This window comes from Salmo trutta, chromosome 2 (assembly GCF_901001165.1).
Source record: "Salmo trutta chromosome 2, fSalTru1.1, whole genome shotgun sequence".
NCBI classification, from domain to species: domain Eukaryota; kingdom Metazoa; phylum Chordata; class Actinopteri; order Salmoniformes; family Salmonidae; genus Salmo; species Salmo trutta.
Genome location: NC_042958.1, coordinates 68,730,604 through 68,752,284, shown reverse-complemented (window position 1 = coordinate 68,752,284; position 21,681 = coordinate 68,730,604). Strand labels below are relative to the sequence as shown.

At 45.9% G+C, this 21,681-nt stretch overlaps 1 protein-coding gene across 6 annotated transcripts in view; it reads right to left on the bottom strand.

Annotated features, from left to right (window-relative positions):
* Nucleotides 1-21,681, bottom strand: part of LOC115161792 (rho GTPase-activating protein 23) — a 70,576-nt gene that overhangs the window by 7,484 nt on the left and 41,411 nt on the right. For 4 of the 6 annotated variants that reach the window (XM_029712590.1, XM_029712606.1, XM_029712572.1 and 1 more), the window contains exons 2-21: nucleotides 15,144-15,335; nucleotides 14,002-14,032; nucleotides 13,739-13,910; nucleotides 13,551-13,611; nucleotides 12,033-12,996; nucleotides 11,128-11,763; nucleotides 9,954-10,148; nucleotides 9,460-9,568; nucleotides 9,298-9,337; nucleotides 9,002-9,139; nucleotides 8,066-8,380; nucleotides 7,651-7,712; nucleotides 6,948-7,054; nucleotides 6,567-6,673; nucleotides 5,945-6,097; nucleotides 3,232-3,310; nucleotides 3,015-3,088; nucleotides 2,723-2,812; nucleotides 2,312-2,437; nucleotides 493-537 (exon numbers count right to left, since the gene is read on the bottom strand). In XM_029712590.1, the coding sequence (XP_029568450.1) occupies nucleotides 493-537; nucleotides 2,312-2,437; nucleotides 2,723-2,812; nucleotides 3,015-3,088; nucleotides 3,232-3,310; nucleotides 5,945-6,097; nucleotides 6,567-6,673; nucleotides 6,948-7,054; nucleotides 7,651-7,712; nucleotides 8,066-8,380; nucleotides 9,002-9,139; nucleotides 9,298-9,337; nucleotides 9,460-9,568; nucleotides 9,954-10,148; nucleotides 11,128-11,763; nucleotides 12,033-12,996; nucleotides 13,551-13,611; nucleotides 13,739-13,910; nucleotides 14,002-14,032; nucleotides 15,144-15,335 (3,696 nt within the window). The remainder of the gene's footprint in view (nucleotides 1-492; nucleotides 538-2,311; nucleotides 2,438-2,722; nucleotides 2,813-3,014; nucleotides 3,089-3,231; nucleotides 3,311-5,944; nucleotides 6,098-6,566; nucleotides 6,674-6,947; nucleotides 7,055-7,650; nucleotides 7,713-8,065; nucleotides 8,381-9,001; nucleotides 9,140-9,297; nucleotides 9,338-9,459; nucleotides 9,569-9,953; nucleotides 10,149-11,127; nucleotides 11,764-12,032; nucleotides 12,997-13,550; nucleotides 13,612-13,738; nucleotides 13,911-14,001; nucleotides 14,033-15,143; nucleotides 15,336-21,681) is intronic. The other 2 variants (XM_029712576.1, XM_029712597.1) reach the window with 2 other exon arrangements.

Here is a 21,681-nt window from a genome sequence, read left to right as displayed (position 1 = left end):
GGCAGCTGTCTATTGTTGTCTCTGATTGGGAACCATACTTAGGCAGCCTTTTCCCACCTGTGTTTGTGGGTAGTTGTTTTTTGTTTTGTGTTTCTGTACCTGACAGAACTGTGCGCTTTCGTTTCCCTTTGTTATTTTTGTTTGAGGGTTTGTTTGATTCAAATAAATAATCATGAACATGTGCCAAGCTGTATCTTGGTCACCTCTCTACGACGATCGTAGAGAGTTGGTGGGCTGCACATAGTTGCATGAGACCTGGACACGCCAGCCGCTGTTGAAGACCATTGTAAAGGCCAAGCCCTACATGTACTTTTGTTATTAAGTGTCTTTGAGATTACCTGTACAATGAAAAGCGTTATATAAAATACATTTATTATTATTATAAACCGTAAACAGACAGACGGATACAGTAAGACCGATAAGAAGACCACATTATTAATAAATACTTTTTCTTTAGGTTGTCATTATGGAATTTCTTGCCCATTCACATACCTTTTCATCCTTATCCACCTCTCCATCACTGAAGAACCAGTCGTGCTGAAAAATAGAGAAAGAAAAAGGAGTGTCATTACAATGTAACACTGTAACAATAGGGTGCCAGGTAGCCTAGTGGTTAAGAGCATTGGGCCAGTCTAGAAAAGTCGCTGGTTCAAAACCCCAAGCTGACTAAGTGAAAAATCTGCTGATGTTCCCTTTGTCTGCATAATGTGGGATACAGGCTATTTCTACTGGTTGGTCCTCCTAACGGAACTCTATAGCTATGGTACTACTGTATTCCCTGGGTAGCCAGGAACAGAGTGGGAGGTCTGTCTGCCATGGTCAACCCCACCCTATAGGTGCCCAAAACCACACCCTGGGTGCCTTGGTTCAGATGGGCATGAATGGAGATTCTCCTCCTGTGCCCTGTAAAGGCAGTGCCAACTAGCCCACCATTGTGGGCAAGGGTTACATTTAGATAAAATTTGTAGGTGGTGGAACTGTCCCCCAAATTAGCCAAGTTACTTTTCCATGGTCATTTCTAACAGAAATCTATTCAGTCTCTTCCTTCCTAATGTATAAGCCTGGATGGCAGGTAGCCTAGCGGTCAAGAGCGTTGGGCCAGTAATCGAAAGGTCGATGTGCCCTTGAGCAAGGCACTTTTTAATTTTTTTTATTTCAACTTTATTTAACCAGGTAGGCAGGTTGAGAACAAGTTCTCATTTACAATTGCGACCTGGCCAAGATAAAGCAAAGCAGTTCGACACATACAACAACACAGAGTTACACATGGAGTAAAACAAACATACAGTCAATAATACAGTAGAAAAATAAGTCTATATACAATGTGAGCAAATGAGGTGAGATAAGGGAGGTAAAGGCAAAAAAGGCCATGGTGGCAAAGTAAATACAATATAGCAAGTAAAACACTGAAATGGTAGATTTGCAGTGGAAGAAAGTGCAAAGTAGAAATAGAAATAATGGGGTGCAAAGGAGCAGAATAAGTAAATAAATAAATACAGTAGGGGAAGAGGTAGTTGTATGGGCTAAATTATAGATGGGCTATGTACAGGTGCAGTGATCTGTGAGCTGCTCTGACAGCTGGTGCTTAAAGCTAGTGAGGGAGATAAGTGTTTCCAGTTTCAGAGATTTTTGTAGTTCGTTCCAGTCATTGGCAGCAGAGAACTGGAAGGAGAGACGGCCAAATTAGGAATTGGCTTTGGGGGTGACCAGAGAGATATACCTGCTGGAGAGCGTGCTACAGGGGGGTGCTGCTATGGTGACCAGTGAGCGGAGATAAGGGGGGACTTTACCTAGCAGGGTCTTGTAGATGACCTGGAGCCAGTGGGTTTGGCGAGGAGTATGAAGCGAGGGCCAGCCAACGAGAGCGTACAGGTCGCAATGGTGGGTAGTATATGGGGCTTTGGTGACAAAACGGATGGCACTGTGATAGACTGCATCCAGTTTATTGAGTAGGGTATTGGAGGCTATTTTGTAAATGACATCGCCGAACTAGAGGATCGGTAGTATGGTCAGTTTTACGAGGGTATGTTTGGCAGCATGAGTGAAGGATGCTTTGTTGCGAAATAGGAAGCCAATTCTAGATTTAACTTTGGATTGGAGATGTTTGATGTGAGTCTGGAAGGAGAGCTTACAGTCTAACTTACACTTAACCCTAATTGCTCCGGTAAGTCGCTCTGGTTAGTGTGTCTGCTAAATGACAAAAAATGTAAATGTACAAATCACTGATAGGAGACCCTTGGAATGATGCCTGGGTCTGATGATCCCTAGCTGACCACTGAGTAATCAGATGGTGAACCTCTGCAGTTCTTACATGCAGGATGAGCGTCTCGATGATCTTGTAGCGGTCGGGCATGTGGGTGACCATGTCGGTCATGTTGTCCTCTGAGGTACGCACCAGAGTGGGACCAAACACTAGAGCCAGGTTCCTGGGCTCCATCTAGAGAGAGGGAATAATGAGGGAAAGTGAACAGTGGGGGGGAAATAGGAGGTCAGGGACAGAATGATTGAAGGATGAAGAGAGAGAAAGTAACATGTTGAGGAAGAGGGAAGAGATGCAGACAGGTGCAATAGTAAGGATGTAAAAAGAGTGAGCGAGAAAACAAAAAATATACAGATGACAAGAGGGGTAAGGGAGATATACAGTGTTATAATTGTAAAGTCAACTAATGTAGATATGAAGAAATTACCATACTGAAAGAGCAGACCAGAGACGAGTTCTTACCTTGTTCTTGTCGGCGTGATCCGCCACTGTCTTCAGATGACAGACCAGGAACTTTAGAGTGTGGTGATAGTGGTCTGGAAGATCGTGGATCTTAGAGAGAGAGAGAGAGAGAGAAGGGGGGGTGAAGAATATACAAAAGGAGAGGGAATAGAGGGATGGATGCAGGGAGAAAGAGAGACAGATGAATAGAGGGATGGAGAGACAGATAATGGAGACAGAACGAGAGAGAGGGGTCAAATAATGTAAGCCCAAATTAAAGTATATACTTTAGTATATATTTTCAGCCACATACCAGTTTCTTCATGCTCTTCAGCCTGTTCCCTGAGTCCTCTAGCCGGTTGGCATCAATAAAGTCATTATACTTGTCTGCAGACAGAAGTGGTAGTGAGTAGGGGTAAAACACACAATAGCACACACTCACACACAAACACACACAGAGAGAGCAAACACACAGTCATCAGAGCAGTCATACAGTCACGCATGCACACACGTATTAAGTTTGGACTCACCATCAGTGAACAGGGGTTCTGGGAGTTTCCTAAAGAAGGACTTGAGGAGACTGCTGATCACATTCAGGTCCTGCCATCTCTGTGGACGCGAGAAGAACAAATCTTATAGTTTACCTTTCTTTCCTGTCTTTCTTTTTTTCTTTACCTGTCAATCAATCTAACACCGGGCAAAAAAGTTTGTTTCACATACACGCCAAGCATCAATGGATAGATGTAATAATAATAATTAATCATAATAATTTATTAGCTTTCTATAGCGCTTTTCATAATCTCAAAGCGCTTCAAAAGCAACAACAAAAAAAGCAATACATCATCATGAGTAGCCTAGCTATAGTTAGGTCAACAGATAGAGGTCAAGTCTTTGAGTGCATGCATCCTCCAAAGATGAAGAGGGACAGAACATGTCTTGATCAGAGGAATGTGGTCGGGGGTGGGGGGGGTGGTTGCTGAAGAGTTTGGTGACGATCATGTAGAGGGCTACTCTGGGAACCAGAGTCATGTAGCTACTGAACTTGGATGATGCCTCATCATGTTACAACAAATCATACATTTCTATCTTTCTCTCTCTCTGACTTCCCAAACTGTTACAAAATAAAGATTAAGGTACATTTATTTATTTGTTTCTTTATTTATTTAAATCAAATTGAAATGTTTCTGTTTGCAATGTAAATCCTGTAAACTACACGACAATGAAGCAATAAAATAAAGATGGCACATCAGAATTGCATCATCACTTATGACATCACAAACGAAGGAGTTCCGGGGGTTCCAACACATGACACCTGTTCATTCACCTGTCAATCAATCTAACACCGGGCAAAAAAGTTTGTTTCACATACACGCCAAGCATCAATGGATAGATGTAATAATAATAATTAATCATAATAATTTATTAGCTTTCTATATTGCAGAGTGCGCATTGCTGCGCTTTATAGCTTATTGCAGTGTGTGCATTGCTGCGCTTATATGTGAAGAAATAGCCTAATAGCTTATCAACATTTTAAGCTAAACCTTCTCATCTTTTGCATTAGCCTCATTGCTTTTAAAATGTTTTTGATGCGAGTGATAGTATTCATTTGGGATCTATTGCATCCCACAACTGTCCCAGACTGTGATTGGAATATTAAGTGTGTACGGCCTGCGCAAAAAACAAAGCAATTATTGTCTGCTAAATTTACTAGTGTAGCCCACAGCCATATGGCATAGCCAGATCTGGGCCTAACATATGGACAACTCAGAGTATGCTATTCTGTTCTTCTGAAATAGACAACACTTTCTTCATATCATGTTTCTTTAGAACTGTCTAAAATAAATAATGGATTTATTGTGATGGTGCAGGCTATATTAAATGGATTTACTAGACTTTTTAAAATGTAGATGTTCCAAATGTCGGCATGTAGGCTATGGAAGCCAGGAGATGCTAAATGTTTATGTTTATTAATGGTCAATTACCGTGAGACCGGCAGTTATTTGCTTGACAGTCACCGGCTGACACAGCCCTAGCCCAGACCAATTTTGCTGCTTACTACTTCAGCAACCAACTGGCTCAGCTGATTCCCAGCCCTCACTGCGTGACCCAGGTGTCTGACATAATGCCTGCTCAGTGGACGGCCACCCAGGCCTTGGGCCAGCGATCACGTGCTGCCACTGCAGACGCAGCCACAGCCATGAGCAAGCCTCAGTGATAGAATTAAATGTGCCTTAAAGAAATACAGTATATTCATACAGCACCATAAAGTGTACTAGCAAGCAGTATGCTCATCATTCATCTGAGTGTGATTATACAATCTCTGTGCTCTTTTCATGTCTGCACAGTTTGATTGTTGATGTCTAGTAATTCTTATAGGGGGAGCACACAGCAAGCTTATCTTTCATTACAAATGTGACTGAAGCAAGCTTTGTTGTCCTTGTAAGTCATTTTTATATCCCCCTTTCAGGGACACAATATACGCAGCTGGCGACAGAGTAACCAAACACATACTGCCCCCCACTGTCCATTCGAGTCCAGGAGCCACACCAGGCTAAAGCCGGACAGAAATCTGTCCCAAACACTGGAGCTTGAAGCCAACAGAGTATCCTGGAAACTTTCTTCACCGAAGAAGAAATGTGAAGAAATGATTTTACACTGAAAAGTACAAAACTCTGAGAACATTGCTGTGCAAACCCCCCTTGGGCTCCCTCTACATGGAAATATATATTTTTATATTAATATAAAAGTACTTCTTAATTTGTTTTATTCATGATTGACTCTGCCATGTCTAAATAAGGTTAGACCTTGAGGATAAAACTACCAACGTTTATTTTAGAAAATAGAGTAAAAAGCCAAACTTTGAAAATTCATATTTTTCCAGACTTACAGTAAAGTAAGTCTGGAAAAATATGAATTTTCAAAGTTTCCTTACTTTCATTAGCTATTTAATGTCCTCATGTCACATATTATATCTAATTTTGACTGAATTTCTCTCTCTCTCTCTCTCTCTCTCTCTCCCTCTGTCAGCCTTTCTCGGTATCACACAAACACACCTATCATCCACCTCCTTCTTACTCTCTCAGTCTCTCTTTCTAGTATGTTGTAATGCACACACTCACACTCACACTCACACTCACACTCTCACACACACACACACACACACACACACACACACACACACACACACACACACACACACACACACACACACACACACACACACACACACACACACACACACACCTCCTCAGTAATGTTGATCTCCAGGCCCTTGTTGAGCTGCTCCTGCAGGTTGGACACCATGGCATTGTTGCCCGGCACCCTGTAGACGCCAGTGTACTCCAGACCCATGCTCTCCACCAGCCCACAGCACAGCTCCACAATCAGAGGGACAAACTGGGGGAGGGGGGAGAAAGAGAGAGTAGATGGAGGAGGAAAGAGAGAGAGCGAGAGAGCGAAAGAAAGAAAGAAAGAAAGAAAGAAAGAAAGAAAGAAAGAAAGAAAGAAAGAAAGAAAGAAAGAAAGAAAGAAAGAGAGAGAGGATTAGATCGAGTGGAGTGATGGAGACAGGAGTTAGTAATTAATACATTTTTATTTCATAGACAAATGAGAGGCAGAGCAAGAGAGCGAGAAAGGGATAGCAACACATTACCAGACAATATGATAAAAGTAGCAATGGATATTGGCTGAATGGATTATGCATTATTGCGCTTTTCAGTTGGTCTTGAGGTGTTTGCATGTCATGGGGTAACACACCCCATTCCCCGATAATGTGAGACACTGAGAACACATTGAGAAGAGGGAAGAGAGATAGGGAATATGTAAATGGTGATCGAGGAACAGAGTAGATCGACAACCGACAAACCTTGTTGTTAACAGCAGGTTGACAGTCCTCAAGTCGCACTCCAAACACCTTGGGGCCTGTCTTCTTTGCTTTCTTCATAATGATTCCCCATGGACCCTTGCTCTCATCTAAAACAGACAGACAGATAAACAGAAAGAGAACACAGACAATTTACAAAGCAGCCCTTAAGTACAGCAAACTCCTGAAAAAATGCAATGGCTTGGTACTGTCCTAAAATCATGCACTAAGCTAACATTTTGTAGCGGAAAATGAAAAACAGTGTTTATTATTGGACAAGTCCAGGTAGTCCCTCCAGGTTTCAGTCTGTTTTCTTCCGTTTGGTGCCTAATGAACCTTTATGCAATGCTTGTGCCATGGGACTGTGATATGTGTGTCACTCACCCTTGCTGGAGGAGCGGTTTATGAAAGCGTTGTCTGTCTTGGCCAGGAGGAAGGGGGGCATCATGCGATGGGCCCTGGGAGAGGTGTCTGGCTTATTGCCTGTTGTACTGGATGGAGACAAAGAGAGGGCTGGAATAGTGTATGTGTGACGCCCTGATCTGTTTCACTGGTCCTTGTGCTTGTTTCTACCCCCTGAAGGTGTCGCCCATCTTCCCCACTTATCCTCTGGGTATTTATAGCTGTGTTTTCTGTCTTGTTTGTCAAGTTTACCAGCGTTTGTCCTGTCAGCTCCTGTCTATTCCCAGCCTCTCTTTTTCTCATCCTCCTGATTTTTGACCCTTGCCTGTCCTGACCATGTACCTGCCTGCCGTCCTGTACCTTTGCTCCTACTCTGGATTATCGACCCCTGCCTGCCTTGACCTGTCGTTTGCCTGCCCCTGTTGTTACAATAAACATTGTTACTTCTGCACTTGGGTCTTACCTTGATACCTGATAGTATGGGCATTTAGAAGACAACAAAAGGCCCAGGAACATAATGACAAATGTAATGACGGCAAGATTTACTCTAGCATTTGTGCCAAGAACAAAAAGGGAAAAATAAAGGTTGTAAGAGTGTATTGATATTTGGGAAAAGTAGTTTACATAGATTTTGTGTGTAACTGCTTAGAATTTAGATGAGTGTGGTTAGGGGTGCGTAGCTTACGTTTGTTTCCTGTAGTCATTGAGCTTCTTGCTGATGAGTGCTTGTCTAGAAAAACCCAGCTCCTGAAACACAAGCAAAAGACAGTTTTGTATATTATGTTGATTACATATTATGTTGACATTTAAAAAAAAAGCTATCCTGCCTAGTTTTGTTCCCTCTAGGAGAATTTTGTTTTTATTGGTTTCAATTGTCAATTTGATGCCAGATGACCTGAATGTTCCTTTGGGGGCCCTAAACTTGGGGAAAGACTGGAGAGTGGGCCCTCCAATGAATTTAACAGCAAAAAATGTAAGTATTATACTTTATCTCTATGATGCACTCTTCTAAAACATTTTTTAAAACCTTTATTTAACTATGCAAGTCAGTTAAATGATGCACTCTTCCTCAGTTTAATATAATCTATGTTTCCACCTACCTCGTTGTCTGTCTTGCTGTTCTCTCTGATCACCCGGATCCAGCCCAGCATGTCATCTCTGTCCTCCGCCTGCAACAGGTACTCACAGAAGTCCTGAGTGGTCAGCCTCAGAGCGTGCTTACGCTTGGTTTCGCTATAGGCAATGTCAATCAGGCAGCCGCGGATGCTGATTGGAGGGTGCTCGTCCTCCCCATGGCCGGGTCCCGCTCCCGCTCCATGGAGGACCGCCTCCCGCTTGTCTTTGTAGAGCAAAAGGCAGTGGGAGCGCAGCACGGAGAAGACGCGCTTCCACGGACGCATACCGCCGCCCACCTTCTGTGGTTGGTGGAGAGAGAGAGAGAGAGAGAGAGAGAGAGAGAGTGTGAGAGGTCAGTTAATAAATTATATTTCTTTCAGGTTTTTTCTGTGAGCTCAATATTCTACATAGTTTAGTGCAGAAAACGTGGTAATTAAGTACAATGACCATAAACCATTGGACACCTATTTGTCCGGTCTGTGTGTTTCTTTCACGCCTGCTACATTAGGTTAGTGTGGGGCAGACACGGAGAGAGAGAAGAGACAGAAGAATGAATGATTGAGAGGGATAGAGAGCAGCTGCTTCGCGAGGTACAGTATCTCTACCTGAAAATACATGATCTAAGTGATTGATAGTTGGTAATCAGCAGTCATAAAAGTATGCCTTATTTACTTTGAAGAACTACTAAAATAGTGATTTTGTCAGACCGCATAGGCAGCTCTATAGAGATGAGATGATGACTTGGAAATTAAATAATAAAGTAATCAAATAAAAGTAATGTGAATAAATTATGCTTAATAAGTGATAAGCAGTAATGGGCAGCCACTACCATCATTGGACTTTTAATTGAATTAATTGAATGGGAATCAATTGTTTGGTCCCCACAAGGATAGTAAAACAAAAGTGTGTGTGTGTATTACTTTTCCCTTCTCTGTGAGGATCTGTTTGTAGTGAAGCCAGCCGTCCTTGCGTACGTCACTGAAGGTGATGGTCCCCAGCTCGGAGGTGGAGTGACGTTTCGACCGCGCCTCCTCTGCAGCACGCAGACTCTCCAGAGACTGGAATACACAGCCAATCACACCACACAACCACAGCTCAGAGCCAATCAGATCACAAAGTCAAGTACAGTCCTAATGTGATTGGTCCAAAGCTGACGCAGACGAAACAAAAAATAATGATCAAATAAAAGATGAAACAGCGAAGAGATAATACTCACCCCATCAGTGAAAAAGCTCTTGACCCTTTTTGGTAGTCTCCTGTGGTAAGATATTTGAGAATGTTGCATGACTGACCGCACAGAAAAACAAGATATATTCATATCTCCTGACCTTTTTGACCTCTACATATAGTCTTCAGACAACAAGTGGGCCAAACTTACGAGAAGACACGGCCTTCCTCCCGGAAGGTGTTGAGGCCCTCGTCACATGACTTGGAGCGCTCCGTGGTAATGGCCAGCAGGTAGGAGGAACGGCGGCTTTTGATACTGCCTTCTCAGAAAGAAAGAAAAGAGAGGGACATGATGAGAGAGAGATGAATCAGTAGGGAGGGAATTGAAGACATGCAAAAAGAACACAGTGATGTGAGATAGCTCAAAATGGAAGGCATTCTAGACATGTCAAAGAGAAGCAAACATAGAACACATTGAGCCTGGAGATAGAGGTGGATGGGGGGCAGTTGAAGGGGGTTTGAGGTTTAAGTACAATTTTCCTTGTTTTGACATGTGAACCTGTTTTTGCACTTACCCTGTATCGACTGACTGGGGATATCGACAACAGTCGGTGTAGAAGTGAAAACAGGTCTACATGCCAAAACGGGGGAAATCGTTCTAAAGGAAGTGATGGCGGTATGGTGAGGAGAATGGGGGACACTCACTGCTGTCCTGGGAGCGGAGCTTGACGAGGGGGGAGGTAGAGGAGGAGAGGGTGACAGGGGAGACAGTAGTGGTACTAGAGGTGAGGGCACAGGGCAAAGAGGACACAAGAGGGCACGGGGCACTGGAGGAGGACACCACGGAGCAGGCGGGTACGTGGCGGGCACGTAGGTCAGCGCTAGGGCTGATGGGGTCATCTGTGAGGGGTCAGGGGTTAGAGGTCAGAGGTTAATGGGTCATCGAGGAAGACAGTCATAATAGAAATAAGTATTACTTCCTATGTGAAATATCATATTTCTATGGGAGAGTCAAAATGTACTAGTGAGTTACACCACTGGATAGACAGAGTCATGTTACAGACACACTCCCCAGAGACATACATAGGTGTTACTACACAAGCACACTGAAGGTAATATGTGTGTAAAAATCTATATTTCTCTGGACACAGAAGACTTACACACATACACTGCACTAACAGTTTCAAGTTACAAAGACATTTACTCAGTTATACACATATAACATATCATTTAGTACAGTATATGTGTATACACTGAGCATACAAAACATTAAGAACACTTGCTCTTTCCATGATATAGACTGACCAGGGGAACTCAGGTGAAAGCTATGATCCCTTATTCAAGTCACCTGTTAAATCCACTTCAATCAGTGTAGATGAAGGGGAGGAGACAGGTTAAAGAATCATTTGTAAGCCTTGAGACAATTGAGACATGGATTGTGTATGTGTGCCATTCAGAGTGATTGGGCAAGGCAAAAAATGTAATTGCCTTTGAACGGGGTATGGTAGTAAGTGCCAGGCGCACCGGTTTGTGTCAAGAACTGCACCGCTGCTGGGTTTTTCACGCTCAACAGTTTCATCCAGCCAACATGACACAACTGTGGGAAGCATTCGTCAATGCCCTGACGAATTGAGTCTGTTCTGAGGGCAAAAGGGTGGGTGCAACTCAATATTAGGAAGGTGTTCCTAATGTTTGGTATACTCAGTGTACATCACAGTTGGCGTTCTCATTGAATTCTCATTGAATTCTCATTGAAGAAAATTGGAATTGGAATTGAACCCTGGTATAAATGTATAATTCCCTCCCCCCAACTATTCATAAAGAAAGGGAAGGGAGGAAGGCGGAAGTTGGAGAGTAGGGTGGGGTACTAACTACTAACCTATAAAGGGAATAGAGGCCAGGGAGTCGGGTGTGCTGTGGTGGGGTTGCAGGCTACCGTTGGGCCTCCTTAGACTGTCCCCCATTCTGGTACCCCCACAGTCGGGCGAGGGTGTCCCTGCAGTGGGGGTGTTTGGGGAGGGCAGCAGCCCGACGGGGGGCTCGGCCGAATCCACTGGGAGGGCGTAGAGGGGGTGACGAAGGGCGTGCACGGGGGTCCGACGCCCCATAGGGGGCTTCTGTCTCAGCACCACCTCCTGGCCCAGAGGGAGGGGGGACAATGTCTCCCTCGACTCCCCCCTCTCCTCCCCCAGCCGCACTCTCTCATCCTCCGACGAAGAAGGGATGACGGCCGGGGTGGAGGAAGGACGAGGAACTACCATCCCCCCTCCTATCCAGCCTCCCTCGCAGTCTGAGGGGCTAGTTTTGGCACTGGGTGCCCAGTTGAGGTGGGGTCCGATGTAGGTGGGTTCTCTGAAGGAGTGGGCCTGTTGGAGGAGGTGGCCGGCCTTGCGGCAGAAGGAGGGGCTGTAGCTCTTGTAACCCACCAGCTCCTCTTCCTCCAACCTCCTGCTCTGGGTCTGGGGCTCAGCCACCTGCTGCTGCTGGGTCTGCCGACCAACGGAGGGGGCTGTGGCTGTGGGGAAAAGGTAGACATAATATAGGCAGAGTACATCAGGAGAAGTACTGGCTGAATACCAATTCCTTGCCCTCCTCCTAAAAGCGTGCACTTGCTTAAACCCCCTCATGGATTTTAAGGCATGTTAGAGTGGTGTATGTCGTATGTTAAATCCACAAGGGGAGTGAGTAAGTGTACACTTTAGGGAGATGGGGAGATCAGATTATTCAGCAAAGGTCTTCCTGCCTATCTATCCATCTAAACATCTCCATGCGTGTGGAGCTTACCCAGTGTGGCTGCGGTCGTGGCTGTAACCGTGTGGTGGTTTCCCAAGTCCTCGTCCTGCTCCTTGGCACCCTGCGACGGCCAGGCGGGGGCTCTCTCGCAGTGCGGCGACACCAGCGCAGCCGCCTGGGCTAGCGTCTCCTGCGAGCGCCCGTAGTTGCGTTCGTACGATGCGTACGCCGCCAGCAGGCTTTCCGAGCACGAACGGCTCCCTGGCCCGGACACTCCCCCCCAGCCTCCCAGCCAATAGGAATCGTGGGAGGCGGCTGCTGCCTGGTGGTGGAGCAGCAGAGTTTCTTGGGAAACGCCGTGGTCTCTGTGAGCCATGGAGGACATAGAGTTAGACCCAGGACCTCCAGCGCCACCAGGCCCCAGAGCTAAGCCCAACCCCAGCTCGGCTAACCGATCCTGGGATATGCTCCGGTGTCGAGGGGACATGCGCTCAGCCGCCTCTGCCTGGCTGTAGTACCAGTCCGACAGTGCCTGGTGGCACATGGCGTCGCTGTGGGCACGCGTAGCCGGTAAACTTCCCTTCCGGGCGGGCATGTGGGGCAGGGTTGCAGAGGCGATGGCGGCGTTGTGGTTGGCAAAGTGGAAATCCAGTGCACTGACGGCCGACGACGAGCGCCCGCGGTTCTGCCCCAAAGATGGCCGCCAATCTCCCTCTTGTCCTGCCGAGGAGCCAAAATGGCCTCCGCCATCCTCCTCGTTTTCTCCCGAACCCCTGGGCCTGCCGGAGGTCTGAGTTACGTTAACCGCGGCAGAGCGGTTGTCCAAGGGGGATGCTAGGTTAACAGGGCTGGGGCGGCAGTGCCAGTTGTCCAGGGGGCTTTGGTGGTTGGGTGGCAGGGGGGCCGTGGAAGCGGGCTTGGCACGGGGGTAGCAGAGTGGGGGAGGGTCGGGGATATGCTGCGCCCCTCCCGTGTATGGCTCATTTCCTCTCAGGTAGGCATCCTGAGAGTACGCCTGCAGGGGACGGAAGAGGAGAGCGGGAGCATGAGAGATAAAAAAAATGTGTGATAGAGTGATAGAAAGGAGATAGAGAGGGAGGCAAGGGATAGAGAAGAGTAGAAAGCAGGTGCGAAGTAGTATTTCACACAAAATAAACACTTTCCGTTTGGTATTCTAACGTGTTCCATGGCATGTGACATGATTTGTGACAACCTGTTTCCAATACATTTGAAATGTATTTCGGAACTAAAAATCCACTCCAAACTAGCTTGTCGGGTGTTTGTGAAAGCAAAGGCGGGTGGAATGCATTTTTTTTTACATATTACAATTCAATTTGTGTTACAATTAAAATGTGTTATTGTGTTATTATTGTATATCCAGTAGGGATAGATCAGCACTGGAATTATATGAAATGTTTGTGAGTGTCTATACTACTACTAACTCAATATTCTTCACCAAACCAAATTGCTTTGTGATTGTGAGTTGTATTTTTATTGGGCTATGATTATAAATAATTTGATGTGTGGGAAGGAGGAGAGGAGAGAAAGAAACAGAAATCTCATACTCACACTTACCAACTGCAACACATCCTCATCTTTTGGCATGATGCAGAGCTCCAGAACATTCTCGCTGGAAGAGGGATAGAGGAGAGATAGTAAAACAATGGGTCATTGTGTAAAGTTATGTAACAAGTATTATATAATGTGTCATATCACATGTGTGTAGGTGCCTGCGTGTGTGTGCGTGTGTGTCTCACCTGTTCTGGATCAACGCGATCACCTGAGAGTAGGTCTTCCCTAATACACTTTCCCCATTCACCTTTATCAGTCTGTCCCCTGTACACAGGCCAGCTTGGTGTGCAGGGCTTTTCTCCCTCACACTCTTTACAAAGATGGTGTCCATGGGCTCCAGACGACCCCTTTGACAACCTGGGACACACAAACGTGGCATATGTTCGTTAAACATTTTTAACACAGATTCATAAACTTGTAAACATAATGACACATGAAAAACCCTCACCTTTTCCATTGCCGTTTCCATTCTCCTCATCCTGCAGAGAAAGGAGAGGAAGACAAGTGAGACACCTAGAAAACTAGTGAACAGAGACCAACCAGACCAGTTGTTTTGTGTTTCTACCACAAGGAGATGCTATCTCCCCCAGGCAGTCAGAGCGATGAGCAGTTGTGTGGCTGCAAACGCATTAACACACACCTTCTAAACGGGCCTCATCATAGTAAAACACAGAAATGGATTGACAGTGACAAAAACACTCATGAGCCAGCATATGCTCACATAGTTTACCTCAATTTATCACACACACACACACACACACACACACACACACACACACACACACACACACACACACACACACACACACACACACACACACACACACACACACACACACACACACACACACACCACACACCACACACACACACACACACACACAATAACCCACTCCCTACTCCACCCACACACACACACACACACACACACACACACAGGCCCTAGCTGACTGGGCAGTTTGGGTCTGGCCGGCTGGCTGACTGAGCTCATTCCAGTCAGACAGACAATGACCTGGGCTTTACAGCCACATAATAGAGACCTAGATACCCTGGAGTAGGAACCAGTGATACAACCACCTTTCTCCTCTTCTTTCCCTTTATCATTCTCTACTCCTCTTCGATTTACCTTCTCATCTCCTGTTCTGCTTGCCCTCTCCTCTCTTGCCCTCTTCTCTCCTCTCATCTTCTGTTTAACATATTCCCTCCTCTCTCTCTTCTCCTCCTCTCGTCTCCTCCTCTCGTCTTTTACCCCATTTGCCTCTTTTATTTACTTCTCTGTTCTTCTCTTCTCTCCTCTCCCTCTAGGTCAGTGGTCCCCAACCCTGGTCCTAGGGAGCTACAGGATGTGTGGGCTTTTCCTCCACTGGTTGGTGAACATTGGTCAGGACACCCCCATAAGTGTGAAAACCGTTATAGTAACACACACACACCTGTAATTCTGTAACTTCACAACCCCTCTTAATTTGGTCATGAGACACAATTCACCTCTACACTACTGGAGATTAGCAGATCAGCATAAGCTTGGTAGTGAAATCTGAATGTAACATGAACGTAATGCATTCCATGGTGGGGGCTATGAACCATTGTTACCTTGAGGTTATTGTGGAGGGAGGACTCTGGCGGGTACACAATGAAGTGGCGCAGCGTGAAGCCGAAGCCCTGGGAGTTCTTCTGCAGGAGCACCGTACGAGGGCCCTGCCACGCCACGCCCTCAACCTCGCCCGACGCCAGCGACCGAGTGTTCTCATTGGATGACAGGACGCCATCATTCCGCCCTTTAGCCTATGAGGGACACAGATAAGGAGGATGTTAGAAAAGGGGTCAAAGTCAATATTAGCTATTCAATTCATTAGTACCACTTTCAAAATGTCAGTGGTTTCAAGATGTGAGCAAAATGTCAACGTAAGTTAGGTAAAGTGAGCTGAGGGTGAAGTGTAAACTGTGAATTAGGTCAGTGAGTCCAAACATATCCTCCATGTCAGTGAGAAATGCATTGCTTAAGTGTGAAACGTCAGAGAAGTTTCTATTAGCGATAAGAGTTAGCTATATACCACACAGGTTTGGGACCAGGCTAGGGAGACTTCACCAAGAAAATTCAACTCCACCCAGAATTCTGGAATTCCACCAATGCCTTTCTCTCTCTCAGGAATAATATCTATTTTACCGGCCCACCTCTCCCATAATCACCTGCCACACAATGGAGGGGTAAAAATACATGTTGGAGCGGGTATTTATATCTAACAATTATGGAACAACAGGACTCTATCATGATACACAGGGCACGTTAGGCACGCATGAACATGCACGCACATGCGCAAACACATACACCCACACACACACCTAAAGAATAATAAGACTCGCGCCTCTTTGTGTGTTTGGAGTCTTTGTGTCTGTAACACTTTGGGGATACACTGGTAGTCCATACATGCCATAAAGGGTTTCCCCTATACATTTTTCTTAGGCGGGATGCAGTATCCAACAGCAACATATTCTATTGAAAACGGTTTTAAAATGTAGATATGTAGAAACAGAGATTGGCAGGGGGATACATACCTTCACCCCGCTTAGGCCTAAGTAATATTAGGAAAAAGCTCCTAGCTCAGGCACCATACAGCAGACTTAGCTTTTTAGTGTCTAGCTAGCGTCTTTATCTTATCACACAACCTCTCCTGATAGCCTTCGGCCCTCTTCCTTCTTCATCCCACCCTGCCCTTGACTTCCTATACTCCCTCCTGCCTCTTTTCTCCACTCCCCCGCCTCCCCCCTCCCCACAAACTCACAAGGCCAGGCCACACTGCACCGCACCACAACAACAGGAAGTGGAGAGCCTTGAACAGGAAGTGAGGCATGGTGCCTGAGCTAACTGGCCCATTTGGGGATTCCGGGAATCCTTCGCCTCTAAGAATAGAGTGGCTAGGGAGGGGACTATGTGTGTGATTGTGTGCCTGCGTGTGTTTGTGTGAGTGTGTGTGTGTGTGGATGGCAGGGTGGCAGGGAGGGGGACTCTCTTTCCGATGGGGGCTCCAGTTCCATTGCAACACCCCTCTCTTTATACCCAACCCAACATTGTGACTAGCATTCAAGCATCTGGAATGCCCGGATCCACATTGACAGGTTGAATTATTCTGTTGACTTCCCATCTGTAATAGTCCCTTATGAAATGCTATGTGTTGTTTTGTAAGGAAGTGGAAATATGATGTAGTGGTATAGGACTATGATGGAAAGCTAAGACAAAGGCTGGATGCTTGGAAGGATAGAAATCACATTCTCAGTAAGGAGTCTTAGAATAGACTCATAATACTAATATTAAGAAACGATGTAGTGTACACACACGCGCACACAAACACACGCAGGCAGGCACACACACACACACACGTACACACAAATACATACCGTGCATTCACGTCCACATGAACAGGGATGCCCCTAAGCATGGACTCATCACGTAGATTGATGATGGAGATGGCATAGATGTTGTTTTTTGAAAACACCATGGACACAGAGAGAGAAAGAGTATGTGTGTGTACGTATGTCTGTGCATGTGTGTGTGTATGTGCGTGTGTGTGTATGTGTGTGTGTGTATGTGTGTGAGCGAGCGAGGTTACACACTGGCAGGTTAGTGTTTTTTTGTCATGAATCTTGTTCTAGAGGCAGCTCTGCAGAGTGGTCACTAGCTGGCATAGCCAGAAAGTCATAAAATCTGATTTTAAACCTAACCCTAACTCTAACCTTAACCACACTGCTAACCCTAGTGCCTAACCCTAACCTTAAATGATGACCAAAAAGCTTCATTAATTTTTACAATATAGCCAAGTTCTGCCTCAAGGACAAGACTCATCTCAAAAAACATCAACCTGCTACATACTGTGGGTATGACATGTGTCAGAATCCCTCATGGCCTTCCATTCCTACACCTGCTATTTAACATGCAAGTGCATGAAAACACACACACTGGGGTGTGAGATGCCAGCACAACTTGTACAAGCATACACACACACTCTCATATACACTCCCTAATATATACCGGAGCAGGCACACACACACACACACACACACACACAAACACAGGGGCATGAAAAGCCACAGTCTCCTTTACACACTGTCCTGAATTCTCCCATCTCCATCAATAACTGAGCCATAAGATTAGCTGCTTGTCAATGAAGGGTTATGTGACGTGTAACTATGACGTCACTTCCCCTATAGGCTGTGAGGTCAAACGCGGTTTGACTTTGTTTGTTTGTCAAATTGTTTTACACGCACACACGAGCGAACCAGCAAATGAATGCATCTGCACACGTCACACACACACACACATTTCCTTTTAACATGTGTTAATGCCCCTGATAGTCAATTACTCAGGCAAGGCCTTTTGATGATCACAGATCTTTGCTACATATTTGACGCATAAGAGAACACCACATTCTAACCTACATGCCCACACGCGCTCACATGCACAGACACCCTGACGATGCGTCACTCGAGCAGAACAGATGACACTCCAACCTGCACCCATCACACACTCACATATACGTACCACACACACACACGCCGATGTATAAATATGTACTGTGCCGGGTGACGAAAGCATTGCTCCGATCTCCTTCCCCTCCGTTAGTCAACAGGCCCCCACTGCGCTCCATTACATAAGACATACAGTAGGCAGGACTGACACAGCCCCCCCACCCCCAACCCCCCACACACTCTCATTTACTCTCTAGCCTTTATCAAGCCTCTATATTATACATGACCCTTTCTAAAATAGCACATGTCAATTCTGCATTGTAAACGGAATATTCTACAGTAAGATCTACGGAAGACCTTTTCCAACCACTAGATGACACAATCTCCTCCGACTAATACAGCCTTTTGCTACAGGCCAGTGTGGAGTACCCACTGGTAAGGCGCTGAACTTCTTTCACTACTGAAAATGGCTGTCATGCTAGAATTAAGCAATAAGGCACTGTGTCACTTAGCCTTACCACGGCTAAGGGATGTTCTTAGGCATGACGTAGTGCCTGGATGCAGCCCTTAGCCGTGGTATATTGACCATATACCACAAACCCCAGAGGTGCCTTATTGCTATTATAAACTGGTTACCAACGTCATTCGAACAGTAAAAATAACTTTTTTATCATACCCGTGGTATATGATCTGACCTGTCAATCAGCATTCAGGGCTCGAACCACCCTGTTTATAATTGGAATTAGAACATCTCTCTGGAATTAGAACATCTCTGGCTGTCTCTCTGAAATAAAATGGTTTATTTTGTCATATTGCGTAACAGTCCTTGAACATCAACCAGACAAACACCCAACAACCCGATACCCAAAGACACATCTACGTCACGGCCTTTCTATGTTTCTATCTTTCTATGTTGAGTTGAGCACGCCAGATTAGGAGATTTCCCAGCAGTCTCTCTTTCTTACCCAGGACAAGCGAAGATGTGGCAAAACCCTCCGGGGCACCCTTCGTCTGGGTCGCGGAGAGGAGCGGGGTGGGGTGGAGGGTCGGGGAGAGGCACGGGGTGGAGTGGTGGTAGTGGTGGTAGCATGTAAGGTAATGCTTCGTAACACCGCCAACCAGATACAGCGAGGTTCCGGGTCACTACAGTCCACCCCTACTGAGCACTGGAAACACCACTCCTGCCCTGAGGGAGCTGGGACCTCCACTCTCAACATCACACACACGCACCACACACACAAGAGTGTTTGCTACAGCCCCACACAGGACGGGACACATACGACACCGCTGTTACCCCCGCAAGCACCCGACGTTTTCACCTAGACACGCTACACACACTCTCGGCCGGACATGGGGGTCAAGAGTCAATGGTAACCAACGGAACCCAACCACTTAGTGTCTATCAATTTTAACGTCAAATGAAGACGTCAAAATTTAGAGTCAAAATCAACAAAATCTTCATATTGATGACTGAATCCAGGTCTAGGTGAATATATTTGTATTCCTCAAAGTGGGTTTGGGTTCTGGTTCGGTTTGTCTGTCACAAATGTTGTGCATCATCGTCCTGTTGGTCACTAGTTCTGTTTCTGGAGCAGTAGGTGAAGCAGCTTGGATGGCAGGCCTGAGATCAGTGGAGACAGTAAAGAGAAAGGGCCTTTGCAAGGCACAAGTCGACTAGCTCTTCATCAGAGTTGGTCCTAGATCAGTAATATTCTTGATCTGTGTAGAGCTACTGGTGTCCTCATTTCTACCCAGGATCTGATCCAGGACCAGATTATGATTTCATCCTCTCCTCTAGATGAGTTGTCCCGCGTTTGCGTTCTACATGTGGCTAGACTAGCAGCTGGTAACCTCTTGTCCTTTCTCAGTATATAGACAGATTCAGACTCACGCTGCCACACTTCCTTGTTCACTGACCGGAAATCGAGGTTCAGAAGTCCTCTTTACTGGTATAGAAGCCATTAGGGTGGCGTACAGGTGTGAAAACCAGTAGCTGGATCTAGTCCTCTTCACTGGATCAGAACGAGTTTTAGTCCCACGTTTTTTTATTGTAGCTGGTAACAGTAGCTCTTTTCTCTCATGCTGGGTATAGTGCAGTATTGGCAGCGGCTGGCTCTCTGTCTTTATTGCTATCTAAAGTATATCCTCTCCTCTTTTCTCTACCCAGGCTCTGCCTGCCTGCCTGCCTCTCTCTCTCTCTCTCTCTCTTTCGCTCTCTGGCTCCCTGTAGGCTCTCTTGTGCTCCACGCAACGCTAGTCCACTCTGTCAACCCCACTCACTCACTCTCTCTCTCTCACTCTCTCGCTCTTTCTCTCTCTGTCTCTCCGCCTCTCTTTCACATTCCTCCCATCCCTCCACTGGCCAGTCCAGCAAAGCGGTTGAGCAGTGAGCAGCACACAGCATGTTCTCTCTGTGTGTGTTTCTCTCTCTCTCTCTCTCAGGTCTCGCTTTCTCTCTCTCTCTCTGTGTGTCTCCTTGTCTCCTCTTTTTATGCTCAGAACCTGGCCACCGCAGCTGACAGTAGAGTACACACTAATATTAAAAAGACTGTGCGTGTGTGTGTGTGTGTGTGTGTGTGTGTGTGTGTGTGTGTGTGTGTGTGTGTGTGTGTGTGTGTGTGTGTGGGAAAAACCGAGAGTCCCAGCCTTTTAAAACAAAACTAGCAGCAGCAATGTATTGCAGTGTATTTAAAGCTTTTTGCTTTGACACCTGTGAGCCAGAGCATTGTAAAAATAGAAAGAGAGAGCGAGAGAGAGAGAATAGGGAGAGAGAGAGAAAGAGAGAGAGAGAGAGAGTGAGAGAGAGAGAGAGAGAGAGAGAGAAAGAGAGAGAGAGAGAGAGAGAGAGAGAGAGAGAGAGAGAGAGAGGAGAGAGAGAGAGAGAGAAATGAAAAGAGACAAAAAAGATAGATTGACTAAGACAGGCATGCAGACTCCCCTGGCTGGAAATGGCACCCATCGCTCCTCTCTTCTCTCCTCCCCTCTTTACAATCTCTAGAAAACTCAACCCGGAAAAATGGGAGTGCCGACTCAGTGGTAGGATAAAAAAGGAAAGGCATTTCCCTATCTGCTTCACTGTATCTCTCTCCCCTATGGCTAGCCTGCTTTTCTGAGTTCTGTGTGTTCTTGTGTGTCAGTGTCTGTCCAGACTCCATAGCATTGGACCTTGGGGCTACTGTTAGTAAGGGCAACCACTGACGCTCCATCCAGAGGGCTAAATGTGTGTGTGAATCATGAATCAGAGGACGCAAAAGTCATTATGACGGAGCTGAGATGAATGGAATTGAAGGATGGGGGCGGAATGGGAAATGGCTATTTAAGGCCTAACAGCCTCGTAAGCGTGTCACCAAACACAGATACACACATTGATTTAGCTTAATAGATTTTAGTTCTATCAATAGAGCAATTACTAGCTGATACGAAAAATGCCACGTGATTTAAAAAGCTGCAAATACCGCATGCACACTCGCACACACACACACACTTTTCTTTTCCCTTTCTCTCTGGGTTTGGCTGGTAATAACCATGAGAGGCAACCAGCAAAATAGCCCATGAGGAGCGATCCATCCCCGTCTGAAAGGGGGTGGCCATCATTAACATGTCATTGATACTAGTACTGTCAGCACAGACGGCAAAGTAGTCCCCTCCTCTTCTAGTAATGGGGCAA